Source organism: Pipistrellus kuhlii, unplaced genomic scaffold (assembly GCF_014108245.1).
Source record: "Pipistrellus kuhlii isolate mPipKuh1 unplaced genomic scaffold, mPipKuh1.p scaffold_m20_p_2, whole genome shotgun sequence".
NCBI classification, from domain to species: Eukaryota; Metazoa; Chordata; class Mammalia; order Chiroptera; family Vespertilionidae; genus Pipistrellus; species Pipistrellus kuhlii.
The window spans coordinates 16332926-16349442 of NW_023425515.1; the positions used below are offsets into that span (position 1 = coordinate 16332926).

The 16517-nt window shown below is 39.5% G+C and overlaps 1 protein-coding gene across 2 annotated transcripts; it reads right to left on the reverse strand.

Moving 5' to 3' along the window:
- Window positions 1-534: 534 nt before the first annotated feature.
- CUNH3orf33 (chromosome unknown C3orf33 homolog) lies at window positions 535-10053 on the reverse strand. Of its 2 annotated transcripts, XM_036444244.2 has the most exons (5): window positions 9884-10051; window positions 7997-8056; window positions 5304-5451; window positions 4698-4858; window positions 535-1327 (listed from the first exon to the last, which is right to left on the reverse strand). In XM_036444244.2, the coding sequence occupies exons 1-5, from the start codon at window positions 9995-9997 to the stop codon at window positions 938-940; spliced, it is 873 nt and encodes a 290-aa protein (XP_036300137.1). In that variant the 5' UTR covers window positions 9998-10051; the 3' UTR covers window positions 535-937. The 2 variants fall into 2 exon arrangements, with proteins under 2 accessions (XP_036300137.1, XP_036300138.1); XM_036444245.2 differs by lacking the exon at window positions 7997-8056 and having other exon boundaries at window positions 9884-10053.
- Window positions 10054-16517: the final 6464 nt, after the last annotated feature.

Genomic DNA, 16517 nt, shown 5'->3' on the forward strand with positions numbered 1-16517 from the left:
CCAGTAGGGGGTGTGCAAGAGGCAGCTGATCGATGATTCTCTCTCATCGATGTTTCTAACTCTCTATCCCTCTCTCTTCCTCTCTGTAAAAAATTCAATAAAATATATATTTAAAAGAAAGAAAGAAAGAAAGAGGTCTGTAGACATTGTGGATGTAGGGGATTATTGTTGGCTTTGTAAACAAAGTATTGTCAGGATGATTTTAGCAGCAGGTATGTGCCAGATGCTCAAAGCAACAAACTGGCATTCAAATAAACACATTTATTATTTCACATAATGAGAAGTTGGGAGGTAAGATCTTTCAAGGGTTGGCGACGTTAGGAGTTCAACAATGTCATAAGGCATCTCTATTCTTTCTATTTTCTGCTGCCATCCTAAGCATATTGTTTTTTATCGTCACAATTCTTCTTCATAATTATCCTCAAGATTTTGTCCTCCCATCTAAAAGAGGTAGACATTTTCCATTCTTTTTTTTATTAGGAATGGAATGAACTTCTCTAACAGAACTGCCCCAAATTAAAAACAGTAAGCAGAGAGTAAAGAGCAGCTCCTTTATTATAAATAATCAAAGTTGGCAAAACTGGAAGAAATCTTTAAAAAAAACTTAAATACGGCTGCCCACGATAACTAAAAAGAACACAATGAGCCATACAAGTAAACTCTCTCTTCAAATACCAGTACAACATGTATATGTCCCCCAACCTGGTATATTTTTATAGTGTTTCATTTTTCCTAAAAGCGTATTACATCAATCACATTTTGTTTAAATTATTTTGATGTCACCTTTAGAACAATCATCTGTTAGATATTTAAATACCATGAAAATACAACTTTGATCATTTGGGGAAATTCCCATTTCAACTCAATGAAATATGTCCATATAGTTACATATTTTACTCTTTTCAGAGAAGGCCACCTCTAGACCTCTTGGAATATTTCACCCTTTTCTACGTAAGTGTATTCGACTCATAAGTTCTCTGAACTTCAGTATTAAGGAGTTGTCTTTCCATGCTTCGTAAGTATTTCTAAATTTGTCATAATAACTTTCTTTTTTCAGGTTGAAATCTGATCCAATTTTTTTAAAATAACTATCTTTTTTCCAATATTCTCCCCAGGAGCCTTTGAATTTTTCCAAATAAGATTTTTTTTCATGTTCTTCCTTCCATATTCCTTCTCCCTTTTTTAAGGCTTTTAATTCAGCTTTCAGTAAGCGTCTGTGAATTTTCCAATACAGTTTAGAATCATGATCTAGTCCTTGAACAAGAACAGTTTTACCAAGGCCTCTTCTCAAAATGTCTTCATTTAGATTCACATTAAAAAATCTACCCTGGAATGAAAAATAACACAAACCAATTATTTAAGAAAATTGCTAGTATGCCCATACCATCTATTTATTTTAAATCGAGTCATTCAGCAACTTTAGTTCTCCAGAGAAAAGCCAAAAAGCAAAAGGGTCCCCAAAGGCTTAAAACAGCTAATTTATTATCCAAGAATTTCATTACTAGAAGAGATATCTGCTCAAAGTCAATGGCCTGTTTTTTAACATATCACTCTCTACAGCCTCGTGTTCTAACCCAAAGAGGCTTAGAAGCAGTAAAATGTATGAAAAGCATGTGTTTTTTTTGTTTGTTTGTTGTTTCATAGAGGAATGGATCATACAAGATAGGCAAAATGACAGAAGGTCACAGTAAAAAAAACTAAAAAAAAGTAAGCAAATGCAAGATGAACTGAATCTTCATGAAAATATTAAGTTAGGTTCAGAATTCTAGCGTTTTGTAAGGCACTAGCATGTAAATGAATTTTTTAAAGACTTTCCACAAAATAATTAACATAAAAATAGGCCTGCCCTGGAATCTTCATCCTTCAGAAAATTTCATTAATGGAATCCCTCATTTTCCCGTGAAACGGGATAAATGGGATTTCCTCTCCCCATACCCCTCTTTAAGTTACAAAATTACAAAGTAAAGGAGATCCTGATTAGCTATTTTTATACTCCTTGTGGGATTTTAACAAATTATTAATAATTTCATAGCTCTGTTAGACAAGTAATTTACAGTTAAATTCTAAAAATGTGAAAACTCCAAGTTTAAAGTAGGAAAGGTTTTCTAGGTATTTCTAAAGAAAAAGTATCCTTTTGCTCCTTTAAATACAGTAATTTTTGCCCTGGCTGGTTTGGCTCAGTGACAGAGCATTGGCCCTTGGACTGAAGAGAAGCGGGTTCAATTGCGGTCAAGGGCATGTATCTTAAATGCAGGCTGGATCAGGTTAGAGTGCACACGGGAGGCAACCAATTGATGTGTCTCCCTTACATCAATGTTTCTCTCTCTGTGTCTCTCCTCCTCCCTTCCACACTCTCTAAAAATCAATTGAAAAAAATATCCTCAGGTGAAGATTAACAACAACAAAAAATCCCACAAAATAAATACAGTAACTTTTGGTATAGGAGTTCATAAGTACAATTTTTAAATGTTTACCATATTTTTCTCAATCATTTTATTTTAAGAGCTCATTCCCTTAAGCCAAAATCAGAATAATTAAAATTCAACCTCACACATTAGTAAAATTCAACAGATATGTAAATTACCACACTATACATATAGCACTGTTCGGTCACCTACTAGAAAGCAATATAAGATAAAATATACAAGATGAAGTGTGGGCTCAGGGGCCAGAAAGAGCTGGGTTTGAATCCAGGTTGGTTACCCTGACTCCCATTATTTTTTTAAAAATATATTTTATTGATTTTTTACAGAGCAGGAGAGAGAGGGATAGAGAGTCAGAAACATCGATGGGAGAGAATCATCAATCAGCTGCCTCTTGCACACCACCTACTGGGAATGTGCCCGCAACCAAGGTACATTCCCTTGACCGGAATCGAACCTGGGACCTTTTAGTCCGCAGACTGACGCTCTATCCACTGAGCCAAACTGGTCTCGGCTCCCATGATTGCAGGAAGAATTAATGGGCCAGATTTCCCAGACACAAGTGGGAATGAGGTTCTTAGGAGTCAGCTGAAAGAAGCATTTTCAGAAGCCCCCAGGAGGATGGGATGTGGAGGAGGCCTTATTTGCATAAAGTTGCATTTCTCCAGTTGTAAGGTCCCCTGCTTCATAAGCCAGTCCTGGGAAAGGTGTAGCTGGGATTCCAGCAAAGCCAGAAGCAAGGCCAGTGCCTAGAGTTTCCATTCCATGTTGTATCCCCGTGCTGTTTAGCATCCAAGTTCATTCAAGTCCGTTAATCCCTTGTGGAATGGTACGTGGCTGAGAACCACACGGGGGCAGGGGAGCACACCCCTGCCACAGAAGAGCCCTGACCGGGCACCAGAGAAGAAAAGAGAGAAGTAGGGAACTTCCTTTGTTTGGAAATTTAAATATTCAGGTGGCACTTGTGATGGCCACGCCTATTCTGGCCAATTACCTGTTCCCATGTCACTCAGAACTTTACTGGACATGTTTCTCAACTGTCCCTTCCCCCATGGTTCAGCTGGGGACAGAGTTGGGAGTGTTAAATGCAACTTTTTGGCAAAGCTATATAAAAGGCATGCGTATGTCAAAACTGGTTTGGCTCAGTGGATAGAGCGTCAGCCTGCAGACTGAAAGGTCCCAGGTTCCATTCCAGTTAAGGGCATGTACCTTGGTTGCTGATCGATATTCCTTTCTCATCAATGTTTCTAACTCTCTATCCCTCTCTCTTCCTCTCTGTAAAAAAAATCAATAAAATACATTAAAAAAAAAAAAAAAAAAGGGCATGCCTATGTTACTTAGCCTTCCCTTCCCTCCTTTTCTTTTCTGTTAAATAATAACCAGGTTATTACAATGATGTCACCATCTGTGAATGGAAATAAAAACAATGACTCTATAGGGTGATTTTGAAGATAACTAAAATATAATCCTTAATTAAAAAGAGAAGATAATATTTTGAAATGCCTTTGGCATCTCTCATATAATTTTGTGTCATCCATTTACTTTTAAACACAAGATGCTCTGGTTAATTCTTATTTTAATAGAAATGAATATGATCTCGACATGCAAAAAATAATGAATTCCATTAGGCTTTCTAGAAATAATTCAAAAACTAAAGAATTCAAATAGTTACCATTCTAATCATTTATTAAAAATATGTTTTTATTTATTTCAGAGAGAGGAAGCGAGAGAAAGAGAGAGCTATAAAATCAATCATGAGGAAGAACCATCCATCAGCTGCCTCCTGCAAGCCCCCAATGGGGATCAAGCCCAAAATCTGTGCATGTACCCTGACCTGGAATTGAACTTGGACTTCCTGGTTCATGGGTTGACACTCAACCACTGAGCCACATCAGCGGGGGTTTTAATCACTTTAATGTAAGGTTATTGTTTCTTCAAATTACTCTTGTTTATTATACAATAAGGGACTTTAAAACTAAGAAAAAACACTCAAAAAAAAAGCTTCTCCTTACATTACCAATGTTTAGAGTGAATAATTTAAAATTTTTCCTTTATCTTAATTTTCTATTTTTGATAATAAACATATATAACTAAAACTTTATAACAGAATTTACATATGAAACACCCGATTCTCTAAAAATAATCACTATGAGTAGCAGATTTAAGAGACAAAAATATTCAGTCCCATTATATAGCCAATGTTCTAATTAATGGCATATTAATGTGTCACTAAAAAGAACAAAATATTGCTTATTATTTCTTCACACTACTTACCTTATTCACTAAAAGGTAGCAAAAGAGTACTGAGTTCTCCCTTCCAAGAAGCTGGAACCACAGTAGTTGGGAAGGTTTTAGTTCCTTTTGTAACCACATGTTCCCAGATGTGGTGAGTTCTACTCCAGCCAGCTTAACCAACAAAGCCCCACTGGGCTCTTCTGAAAAGGTTAGGTAGCTTTAATACCGTGTTGTGAATGCAAATTTCAAAATAATTTTCCACCCCCCCAAAAAAAACACACAACAACAATTGAATGTATTATGCTTATGCATAAATACCCAGATTCTCTAGATGTAAGTCTACTTATTTCTATACTCAAGTTTTCTTTTAAAATAAGACAAGTATATAACAGATGGAATAATTTCAAAAACCTACTTCAGTCTCCACAACGGGAGAATTTCAGCAGGAAAGAACCAGCCCCTGCCCAGCTCTCCAATCTCCTTAGTGCCCCTTGTCCCCTTCTTCCCTGTCCCCTAGCCACTCGAGTCTTTATATGGCTTCACAAAAGCCAAGCCCATTCCCACGCACATTCTCTGATAACTTCTAATAAAAGAACACTACAATAGTTATTTCATTTTATTATATTGTACTTGCACCTTACTTACTTCTCCATGAAGATATAATAGGTAAAGTAATAGGAATGTGTTCAATTTCTAAACCATTCTCAGTTATTCGGCGTAATCGTCCACGTAGTTTAACATTCTTTCTTATAAATTCTAGTGGGATGTCTGAAGAACTTGTAAACTTTGATGTCTAATGATTTACAAAGAGAAAAATACATTTTGTTATTATTTTCACTTTAAAATTGTGTTAAATTATTACTTAGACACTTACCAAGAAGACAGCCATTGAAAAATTTTTATTTGGTTCTTAATTTTATATTAACATTTAATATGATTTAATCAAAAGTGTTTATAGGGACATTCTTTTCTAAAAAAATACATATTTTATTGATCTTTTACAGAAAGGGAGAGAGATAGAGAGTTAGAAACATCAATGAGAGACATTGAGCAGCTGCCTCCTGCATGTCCCCCACTGGGGATGTGTCCGCAACCAAGGTGCATGCCCTTGACTGGAATCGAACCTGGGACTCTTCAGTCCACAGGTAGACACTCTATCAACTGAGCCAAACCGGTTTCGGCTATAGAGACATTCTTTAGAAATTTTTGTCACCATTTTACTATTTCAAGCTACTATACAGAGCTCATTGAACAGATTCCTAACTTCTAAAAGTTTACATCCTCAAGATGTAACACAATTCATCAAAAAGAAGTGAGTATAATGAGTATATATCTGTACCTTGCACCACACAAGTCTGGTTAATAGTCACTATCCTATTCCTCAGATGTGTAATCTACTCAGACAGGTACTGCTGGGAAAACCTAAACCAAGCTGAGTCAAATTAAAATAGAACTTTTAATCAACAAGACTTTTTTTTACTTATTTTTTTATCTCATAGGAGAAAAATTACAAAAAAAAAAAAAAAAGGCCAACATTAGAAATTTAATTAAATACTTAAAGCCCTAGAGTTAGTCAATATTTTATACCTATATGTTCCACATTAACAATACTATAGGGACACAGGGATGAGCTTCATTCATAATCATGGCTAACCAAGAGTTTCCCATATGTAGGATAAATTAGTACCCAACTTCCTAAGAGAGTAAAGTTGAATTAAACATTACCCAAAAGAGTTACACACAAGAATAATATAGTAGCAGACAAATTCAGCATGTGAAACACTCAATGGGACAAATGACTCTTCTAACAAATCAATGGCTTGATGGGAAAAATAGGGATGGTGAATTGTTATAAAATAAATGAGACTTAACAAACAAGCACAATTTCTGGACCATCTGAATCCTGAGTTGAATAACTCATCTACTTAAAAAAAGACATTACTGAGACAATCAAAGAAATTTTAATATTGATGGAGTCTGAAATACTAAGGGATTATTAATTAAATTATGTGACATATTATAGTACACACAGGCATTAATGAGCTTCTTGATGCAATATAATAAGAAGTATAATATACACCACCTTCTTGTTCACACTAAATCTAATGAGGAAACACACACACACAGACAGTGGGACATTCTACAAAATAACTGGCTTGGACTCAGAGCATTGTCTTCTACTCTGAAAGGTTGCATGTTTGATTCTCTGTCAGAGCATATACCTAAGTTGTTTGATCTCAGGTCAGGGCACAAACAAGAGGCAACTGATCAATGTTTCTCTTTCACACTGACGTTTCTTTTTCTTTTTCTCTCTCTAAAAAGAACTGATAGTAAGTAAGTTCAAAACACTGAGGATACAAGTGATGACATGGAGTTAGGGGGGAAAGGCAATAGTTGGAAAAGATGTAGTATAGTAATGCTATGTAGTCATTGATAATATAAAACAATATCTAAATAATAAATGTAGGAAATATATACAGGAACAATAAATCCATGCCAAATTGCAACATGACATTAAAATTACATCCTATAGCAAGTACAGTTATTAAAAAAAACTTGTAAGTCTTGAAATGTCAAATGTATCATTTCCACAAAGTGTTTATTTTTAAAAAATATATATTTTATTGATTTTTTATAGTGAGGAAGAGAGAGGGATAGAGAGTTAGAAACATGGATGAGAGAGAATCATCGATCAGCTGCCTCTTGCACGCCCCCTACTGGGGATGTGCCCGCAACCAAGGTACATGCCCTTGACTGGAATCGAACCTGGGACCTTTCAGTCCGCAAGCTGACACTCTATCCACTGAGCCAAACCGGTTTATTATTAAAACAGTATTGAAAGTGCAAAAAAAATATGCTAACTGAAAGCATAAATTATTTTTTATACTGTGCAAGTTGCTTTATTCATTGCACAACTGATCTTAAAGACTGTTGCAAATTAGAGGAAGCATAAATTTTTCAGTTCAGAGGAACATAATTTAACTATGATCTAAATCTAAAACTGCTATAGAAACGAGTTTTGAGATATTCCACAATGTTAGAAATGCAAATTTAGTAATTATACCATCCTAACAAACTAAATCCTTTTCAGATTCCTTTTTAACCATGAAGAAAATGATTATGGAAATACAAGCTGTGCAATTACTTGCCATAAAAAAATACTGTGGATGTGTTACTGTTAAACAAGATCTTACCGGTAATTGTTCATTGTCCTAAAATACTATTTAAAGTTTCTAATATGAATAACAAAATGCTACACTGCTTGAGATAAAAACTGAAGTGAGAAAAAAGTAACTGTTTATTGCTTCTCATAATGTCTTGTTCATTGTTTAACTTACCAGCCGTACACTTCTTAGGAGTAATGATAGTCCCACTATGGCCATTATGGTGCTGATGTTCTTCAGAAAGAAATTCAATGATTAATTCTCACAACAGTGAAAGTACTAATTAGAAAGGGCGAAAAGGACAGTCCTCCTGTCCAAATAAGGTACATGCTTCAACTAAAGGCCTACTTATTCCAAAAAACTTTAACTGCCCACCTATTAATCTCCTTTTTCTCCCAAATAACCTGGCATGCCCAGTAATTCACATAATAATGTATTGTTCTCTATTATTGTATTACTTTATCCATGACTACCTTGAAAGCAAGAATCACTTTTAATAGATTTTTGTGTAATGCCAACAGCTAACTCATGTAACCCTGAGTCTACGGTGAGGGTTTAAGTATTTGGGTAGAAAATTTTACCACCAAAACCTTAAAATACTGCACCTTGAGAAATACATGTGGGCAAGTAGTTGAGAAAAACTCATTGATGTTCTTATAGTGTTTTCTATAAACTGAAATAGGTGTTTAATTTAAAAAAAAACAACAATAAGAACCCTGCAGCTCCCTACACAGAAGTGAGACTTTCGCAGGATTTTCTTCAATACATACAAGTGGGTATGTAAGAAATGACGTTGAAAGCATACTTACGGTACCTTCTGAGATGGGGTCCTTGGGATGATACATCCCTGTACTAACTTAAACACTGCTTCCACTCCCAATCCTGCTAACGTCATTTTTCCACTTGAAAAAGCCCAGGCACCCCTGCCTGCTTACCTGGCAGAGTGGAGGCCTGATCAATTCACATCTACATATCCACCACTCATTAACGCCACGTCTACTTATCCAACACTTACTAAGTAAGGGCTGGAGCTGTACCCATTGTGTGAAACCAGACATGGTCCTAGCCCTCTGTGCTGTTTGGCCACAGAGTAGGCTTAAGGCATTGATCCTACCCAACTTCTCAGCAGAATTCAACCGGGTTAATCATTCCTTTTGAAAGCATTCTCTTCACCTGCCTACTAGGACACCTGGCTTCCCTCTCCCCCTTCCCTGTTCCTTTGCCAATCTTTGCTGACACCCTTCTTCTCACTCCCCAATTTCTAAATGTTTTAGATGTCCTCGACAGGAGACTAGGACTTCTTCAGTAGTGTCTCTGACTCGCTTCAAGATGCCATCCAGGCTTTAAATACTCCTTTCAGATAACAGAGCTCATTCCCAAAGCTTTACGTCCTGTCCTGAGCCCTTCAACACGAGATTCCTCATCCAGGTGCCTAAAACCGTGGTCGGCAAACTGCGGCTCGTAAGCCGTGGCTCTTTAGCCCCTTGAGTGTGGCTCTTCCACAAAACACCACAGCCTGGGCGAGTTTATTTTTGAAGAAGTGGCGTTACAAGAAGTTGAAGTTTAAAAAATGTGGCTCTCCAAAAAAAAATCTCAAACGTTGTCCTGATGGTATTTGGCTCTGTTGACTGATGAGTTTGCCGACCCCTGAAACCATCAGCTGGAGCGAGAAGCCTAGGAACCGTGTTCCAGTTCACACATCTCTCCTTCCAAGCCCAACAGGCATCTTCAAGTTCAAGCGCCCAAAAAGGTCTCTGGATTTTCCTAACATTTACCCCCCCACTGCTCCCTCCCAGCAATGCCTGCCGCAGCCAGCAGGGGGCAGCCCCTCCATCCCTCTCTTTGGACCCCACACCTGACCCCGCTTAGCACCACCCTCCCCAGCTCCCCCTCCCTGGCTGGATCTGCAGGGGCCTCTCACCCTACGGAGAAGTAAACAAAACAAAACCACCCCCAGGCCTGCAGGGCCCACGTGCCGGCCCTCCGCACGGGCACCCAGGCCCCGCGGCGCCCCGGCCCCGCGCCCACCCCTTGCCCGGCCGGCGGGCGGGGCCGCGGTACCCGGACGAGGCGCAGGTGGTCGTCCGCCCACTGCGACAGCCGCGCCACCGCATTGGGCGCCGCTCCTTCTCGGTCGGCCGGCGGCGAGGCCCGGGCCTCCGGCCGCCCGGCCATGTTGCTCCCGGCCTCCCCGGGCCCTCGCTGCGCCGCGCTCCTCCGGGCGGCAGGGGGCGCTGCCCCCCCCCCTCCCCCGGCGGCAGGTGCGGATCCGGGATCCCCTAGCAGCTGGCTGATAGCGGGGTTCCCTTCACCCACGCCTGGGAGTGTCCGGAGGCCCGGCTGTTCCCTCTTTCCGACGTTGGGGGTGGAGGCCCCTCCTCCCCACACACACCCGTTATGAGACGCCCCAACACTGTGCAGTGCTTGTCCCAGGCCTGAGTGCTCCCTGTGGGGTAGGGGTGGGGCTGAAGGACTCTCCCTTAGGCTTCAGGGAAGCTGTCACTTTGTGATTTCAATGATTTGAGCCGCAGTGCGGAACATGGAGGAAGGAAATTGGAGCAGGTCATGCCTCCACTGACGGCGACAATTCCCTGAGCTCCTTAAGATGACCAAGCCATGTCCTGTTCATCTGCCCCCTCTAGTCTTCATGCCCATCTAACCTCGCTTTGACTCTCTGCTTGAGCGTTATGATCATTCCCTTGAAAACAGCTTCAACTCCAATTCCCTCCCCCAACCCCCATCTTCTTTGCATTTGTCTGGCAAAACCCCATCATTGGATTACACCCAGCCTCACCAAACAGTTGGAGTCTGGTATGGAGAGATCTTCAGCTTTTTTTCATGATAAACTGAAAATCTAGATTTTTCTATGAAAGCACCCTGTTTGAAATGAAATGTTGGCAAAACACTCTGTGCTGGGCATAAAATATATGTTCAGGGAGAGACTATTGACTTTCTGTGTGTTATCTCTGCTTTAATGGCTTTGCATTAAATGTCAGAAGTCCATAGGCTCCTGTAGAGGGGCTGCATAATGGAGGTTCTGACTAGCCAAGCTCTTCTTTAATCACCTGCCTCCTGCACACACCCTACTGTGGATGTGCCCACAACCAAGGTACATGCCCTTGACTGGAATAGAACCTGAGACTCTTCAGTCCGCAGGCTGACGCTCTATCCACTGAGCCAAACAGGTTAGGGCAAATTTGTAATTTTATAGACTGACTGACAGGCTTTATTTTTATTCCTTTGCTTGTCCTCTAGTCTGTAGGTCAGGACTGTGTCTCTTAACTATGTCTGTGTCTATGCCCAGTGTGAAGGACAGTTTCTGATACATAGGAGAATCTTATTAAATACTAGAGGCCCAGTGCACGAACTTGTGCATAGGTGGGGTCCCTCGGCCTGGCTGGCAATTGGAGCCAATCAGGGCGGGGGGGGGGGGAGATGAGGAGACCATGGGAGGTTGGACAGCCAGGGGGAGGGATGGCAGGAGGTTGGCAGACTGCAGGAGGTTGACTGTGGGAGTGCACTGACCACCAGGGTGCAGCTCCTGCATTGAGTGTCTGCCCCCTGCTGGTCAGTGTGCATCATAGCTACCTGCCAGTCGTCTGGTTGTCTAGTCACCTGGTCTTAATGGTCACTTAGGCTTTTATATATATGGATTAGCTGAGTGAGAGATATCGTCTTCAGTTATCTATACGGCAAAATCTCTAGCTATCTTTCCTGCTCTGCTGTTTTGTCCTCCTCTTCTTCCCTTCCTCTTCCTAACAAACAAATTCAGTCTGACAGCCTTTAGGGAACTAGTAATTAGAATTCACATGAAGAATTAAAGAGTACTAATAAAGAAAAAAATTAAATGCTGCATAAATGTATTTTTGTTTATAAATCTTTGCTTCTCCTGTGTGATTTCAAATACAACTATTTACAAAACCATGCAGCTGGGCTTATAATGTATATATATTTTTTATGACAATAGAACAAAGGAGGGCAGAGGAAACAACTATTTTGGAGCAGTTTTTGTATTTGATTTGTGACTTTATGTAAATTATATCTTTATTTATTATTATTTTTAAATAGGTGGAGGAAAAATTTGGAAAGTATAATGATACTTAGAGAAACAAGGAACCCTGGGACCTCAAGCTGGTTATCTGGCAATGATCAGGAATTGCAACATAGCTAGGTCTCATGTCTAGAATATAGTTTGGGCTACATTCAGGATCTAATACAACTCTATTGAGTTTAGGCATTAACATTACCCCTTCCTCAGAAGCAGAAGTTCATTGAGCCCTTCAAATATTATTAACCTATTGTTGCAAATATTATCCTATCTCCAACAATTCAATGTCTGCCTCACTGTGTATTTTTTATTCTCCTTTCACTACTAACACACACTTTTATCTCACACTGTTTGTATGACTTCCTATAAAGCTATGATTGGTCTAGGCATTATCATTCAAGGTTTTTATGCCAAGACAACTAATGAACTAATAACTATTCTATAAATTGGCTATGTTTCAGTCAGAGATAATCACCTGGAGTCAGTATGACAAGATTAAGCACTTAAAAATTGGCCATGTGAGCTTAACCATAAAGCTAGAGTTGCTTTGCTAAGCCTGGGACTCTAAGAATGGCATTTGCCCTCAGAAGGGGATAGGGTAAGCATGTAAAAGTATTCTCCAGAATATTCTCCTATTTTCCACAGTCCTTTTTTTGCTGAGTAAATCATGAACCTTCAAAGGAGAAAGATGTCAAAAAATTTTTATTGCAAAAACAGATAAATTTGTTGAATCAAAGTAAGAATCCAAGACTATAAGAGACTCACCAACATATTAAGAAAATGTATAGAACCCTAATCAATTTGGCTCAGTGGATAGAGCATCAGCCTGCAGACTCAAGGGTCCCGAATTTGATTCAGGTCAAGGGCATGTGCCTTGGTTACGGACACATACCCAGTAGGGAGTGTGCAGGAGGCAGCTGATCGATGTTTATCTCTCATCGATGTTTCAATTTCTCTATTCCTCTCCCTTCCTCTCTGTAAAATATCAATTTTTTTTTTTAAAAAGAAAGAAAATGTATAGATAGATGCCTGTAAAATACCTTGTAATCTTTCTATCAAGTTCAGAATTAGTCTTACAGTATTGTCCTATTTGTAATCTATTGCTCTACCATTCACTCTATCATGTAAAGCCCAATTTAGAAAGCTGGATAGTTAAGACTCTGAAATTTGCCTCGTGAGGTTATCATTAGAATCTTAGCACTTAGTAAATTTAACATGAACAATTTACTTTTCGTTTTAATGAAATGAATAGGCTTTAATATTTATATTTTACAATAGTGACTGATTAACTGTAATGGCTAGGGTTCTCAATTTTAGAGACATGATAATTCTCTAAGAATTATGACAATACCTTATTCATTTCTGTAGTGCTATTTAAACATTCTTCACACAGAATGCTTATAAGTGATGTCTATATTGACAATAAAAAATAATTGAAAAGTAGCAACCTTTTTCTCAGTACTCCAAGACTTCATATAAACTATGCAAATTAATACTGGTGACATTTTAATATATATTTAATTATATACTTGGCAAATTTGTTTTCAAGATGAACTATGATTAATCACAGAATTTTCATTTTGCTACATAGAACTTTTCTCTACAAAATGTCCTCTCTGCCCCACAAAGATAAAACAAAACTTGCTCCTTAAAATCAATCTTTATAATCCAACAGTTAAATGAAGTTTCTATTCACTTAAGGGGAGGGCATGAGTCCTATACATTAATTATTCTGCCCTGATACAGGACTTGCCTCTACAAATATAGAATCCCAGGAAGGAATATTAGCTCTTCATGCCTATTCTAAAGATTTAGAGATAAAATGAAGAATCTAATAGAAGTTCTCAACAGGTAAGGAAATGGAAAGGCTCTCAACCTCAAACTAAATTATATATATATATATATATATATATATATATATATATATATATATATACATATATATAATTGATTTTTTACAGAAAGGGAGAGGGAATTAGAAACATCAATGAGAGAGAAACATCAATCAGCTGCCTCCTGCACACCCTCTACTGGGGATGTGCCCATAACCAAGGTACATGCCCTTGACTGGAATTGAACCTGGGACCCCCGAGTCTGCAGGCTGACGCTCTATCCACTGAACCAAACCAGTCAGGGCTCTAGTACTCTTGATTTACAATAAACAAACCTTCATATTTAGGTAGATTATTTGTTAAAACACCATCAGTTATCTATATAGCAAGCATGTCAAACTCCCGGCCTAACGGCTGTATATGGCCCACAACAAATTTTTGCAGCCCCGCCAATATAATGGTATGTAAGAAATGTTTTAATAAAAATTTTATAACTTAATTTTTACAATATAACGAACTACAATGTTTGCTAATGACTGATTACTATAATCGTGTTGCATTCATTTCCCTTACTGCCTTACGGGCAGGCACACAATTTCTCTCCACTAATACTAGCAGGGAATATTTCAGCAGTTGATTGCCGTGTCAATAGTCTTTTCTTTTCTTTTTTTTAATGTATTTTATTGATTTTTTTTTTTTTTACAGAGAGGAAGGGAAAGGGATAAAGTTAGAAAATCGATGGGAGAGAAACATCAATCAGCGCCTCCTGCACACTCCCTATGTGCCCACAACCAAGGTATATGCCCTTGACTGGAATTGAACTTGGGATCCTTCAGTCCGCAGGCCAACACCCTATCCACTAAGCCAAACTGGTTAGGGCCATGTTAGTCTTGTACTATTTGGTGTTTGCAACAGGAAATATTTTGCTTTTGGGAAACAAGAAAAATATGTTTACTTCCATTATGCTTATTAATTTGTATAGTTACTCAGTGCCTGGTAAGTTAATATTCAAGAAAAAAATATTTTTTTTATTAAAATGTTCTATTAGCCCAAACTGGTTTGGCTCAGTGAATAAAGCGTTGGCTTGTGGATCAAGGGTCCCAGGTTTGATTCCGGTCAAGGACATGTACCTTGGTTGCGGGCACATATCCAGTAGTAGGGAGTGTGCAGGAGGCAGCTGATCAATGTTTCTCTCTCATCAGTGTTTCTAGCTCTATCTTTTCCCCTTTCTCTCTGTAAAATATCAAAATATATTTTTTAAAATGTTCTATTATGTTGATTATTCATTATTTCAGCTTTTTATTCAGCATGTCTCTATTGAAATAAGCCTGTTTCTATGAAAATTGAAACTTTTGGGGTTTTTTTATGGCCCACATAAACTTAAATCTGTTTTGGCCTGTGTTAGCTTTTGAGTTTGACATGCTTGCCATATAGTTAAACATAGCTAGTAATAAGTCATTCTGGATGCAGTACAAGTATGTATCCAAATAACCAAATGACTACAATCCATACTAATAAAAGCATGATATGCTACCTAGACCAGATAGCTGTATGTCCTTCCAGACATTATTCTGAACGTTCTTCTAGATTAAGCCGCAGTGGCAGGGTCTGAGGCAGAGGCGGTTAGGGGTGATCAGGCAGGCAGGGGAGTGGTTAGGGGCAATCAGGCAGGGAGACAGAGTGATTAGGAGTCATCACTCAGGCAGGCAAGTGGTTAGGGGCAATCAGGCAGGCATGCAGAGGGATTAGGAGTGATTAGGCAGGCAGAGTGGTTAAGGGCAATCAGGCAGGCATGCAGAGGGATTAGGAGTGATTAGGCAGGCAGAGTGGTTAGGGGCAATTAGGCAGGCAGGGGTGATCAGGCAGGCAGGCAGGCCAGTGGTTTGGAGCCAGTGGTCCTGGATTGCAAGAGGGTGCAGGCCGGCTGAGGGACCACCCCTCCCATGCACCAATTTTGTGCACCTGGACTATATAATAAAGAGGTAATATTCAAATTGACCTTCACACTCTTGAACAAGATGGTCACTCCTATGTCGTTAAAGATGCCGCTACAAGATGGCCAGCAGGGGAGGACAGTTGGGGATTACTGGGGCCAGCAGAGGAGGGCAGCTGGGGGTGATCAGGCCGGCAGAGTAAAGCAGTTGTGGGCAATCGGACCGGCAGGGGAGCAGTTAGGCATGGATCAGGCTGGTAGGGGCATGTTTAGGGGGTGACCAGGCTGGCAGGCAGAGGCAGTTAGAAAAGATCAGGCAAACATGTAGGTAAGTGGTTGGGAGCCAAGAGTCCTGGATTGTGAGAGGGATGTCTGACTGCCTGGACATCCCTTGAGGGGTCCCAGATAGGAGAGGCTGCAGGCTGGGCTGAGGGGCACCCTGAATTTCATGCACTGGGCCTCTAGTATATATAAAAGCTTAAGTAACCATTATGACCAGGCTCTATGATGACTCAATGACCACCAATGGCAGATGCTCAATGCAGGAGCTGGCCCCTGGTGGTCAGAGCGTACCCACAGCCAACCTCCCATGGCTGGCCAACCTCCCTTGTTCCCTCCCTCTGGCTAGCCAGCCCAATGCCCAATCACTGGCCAGGCCAAGGGACCCCACCCATGCACAAATCCGTGCACTGGGCCTCTTGTTTAAAATAACTCTTAATTTCTAGAGCAAATGCAATTACTGGCTTCCACCTCATAGTTAAAGACTTATAGAGTATTTTAAAACTTCAGTCATTAAATATTCGTACTTGAAAATATGTTGGAAAGTATGAATAAGAAAGAAATAAAAAGGTAATTCTGGTAATGTGAGCTCCGTACTTCAAA

Excerpts from the sequence above, each read along its gene's own strand:
- CUNH3orf33 (XM_036444244.2), bottom strand. The coding sequence starts at position 9,997 with ATGGCCGGGCGGCCGGAGGCCCGGGCCTCGCCGCCGGCCGACCGAGAA. Across the intron at positions 5,452-7,996 it reads TCCTAAGAAGTGTACGGCTG|ACATCAAAGTTTACAAGTTC; the intron begins GTAAGTTAAACA and ends GTAAATCATTAG. Across the intron at positions 1,328-4,697 it reads GCTACCTTTTAGTGAATAAG|GGTAGATTTTTTAATGTGAA; the intron begins GTAAGTAGTGTG and ends TTTTCATTCCAG.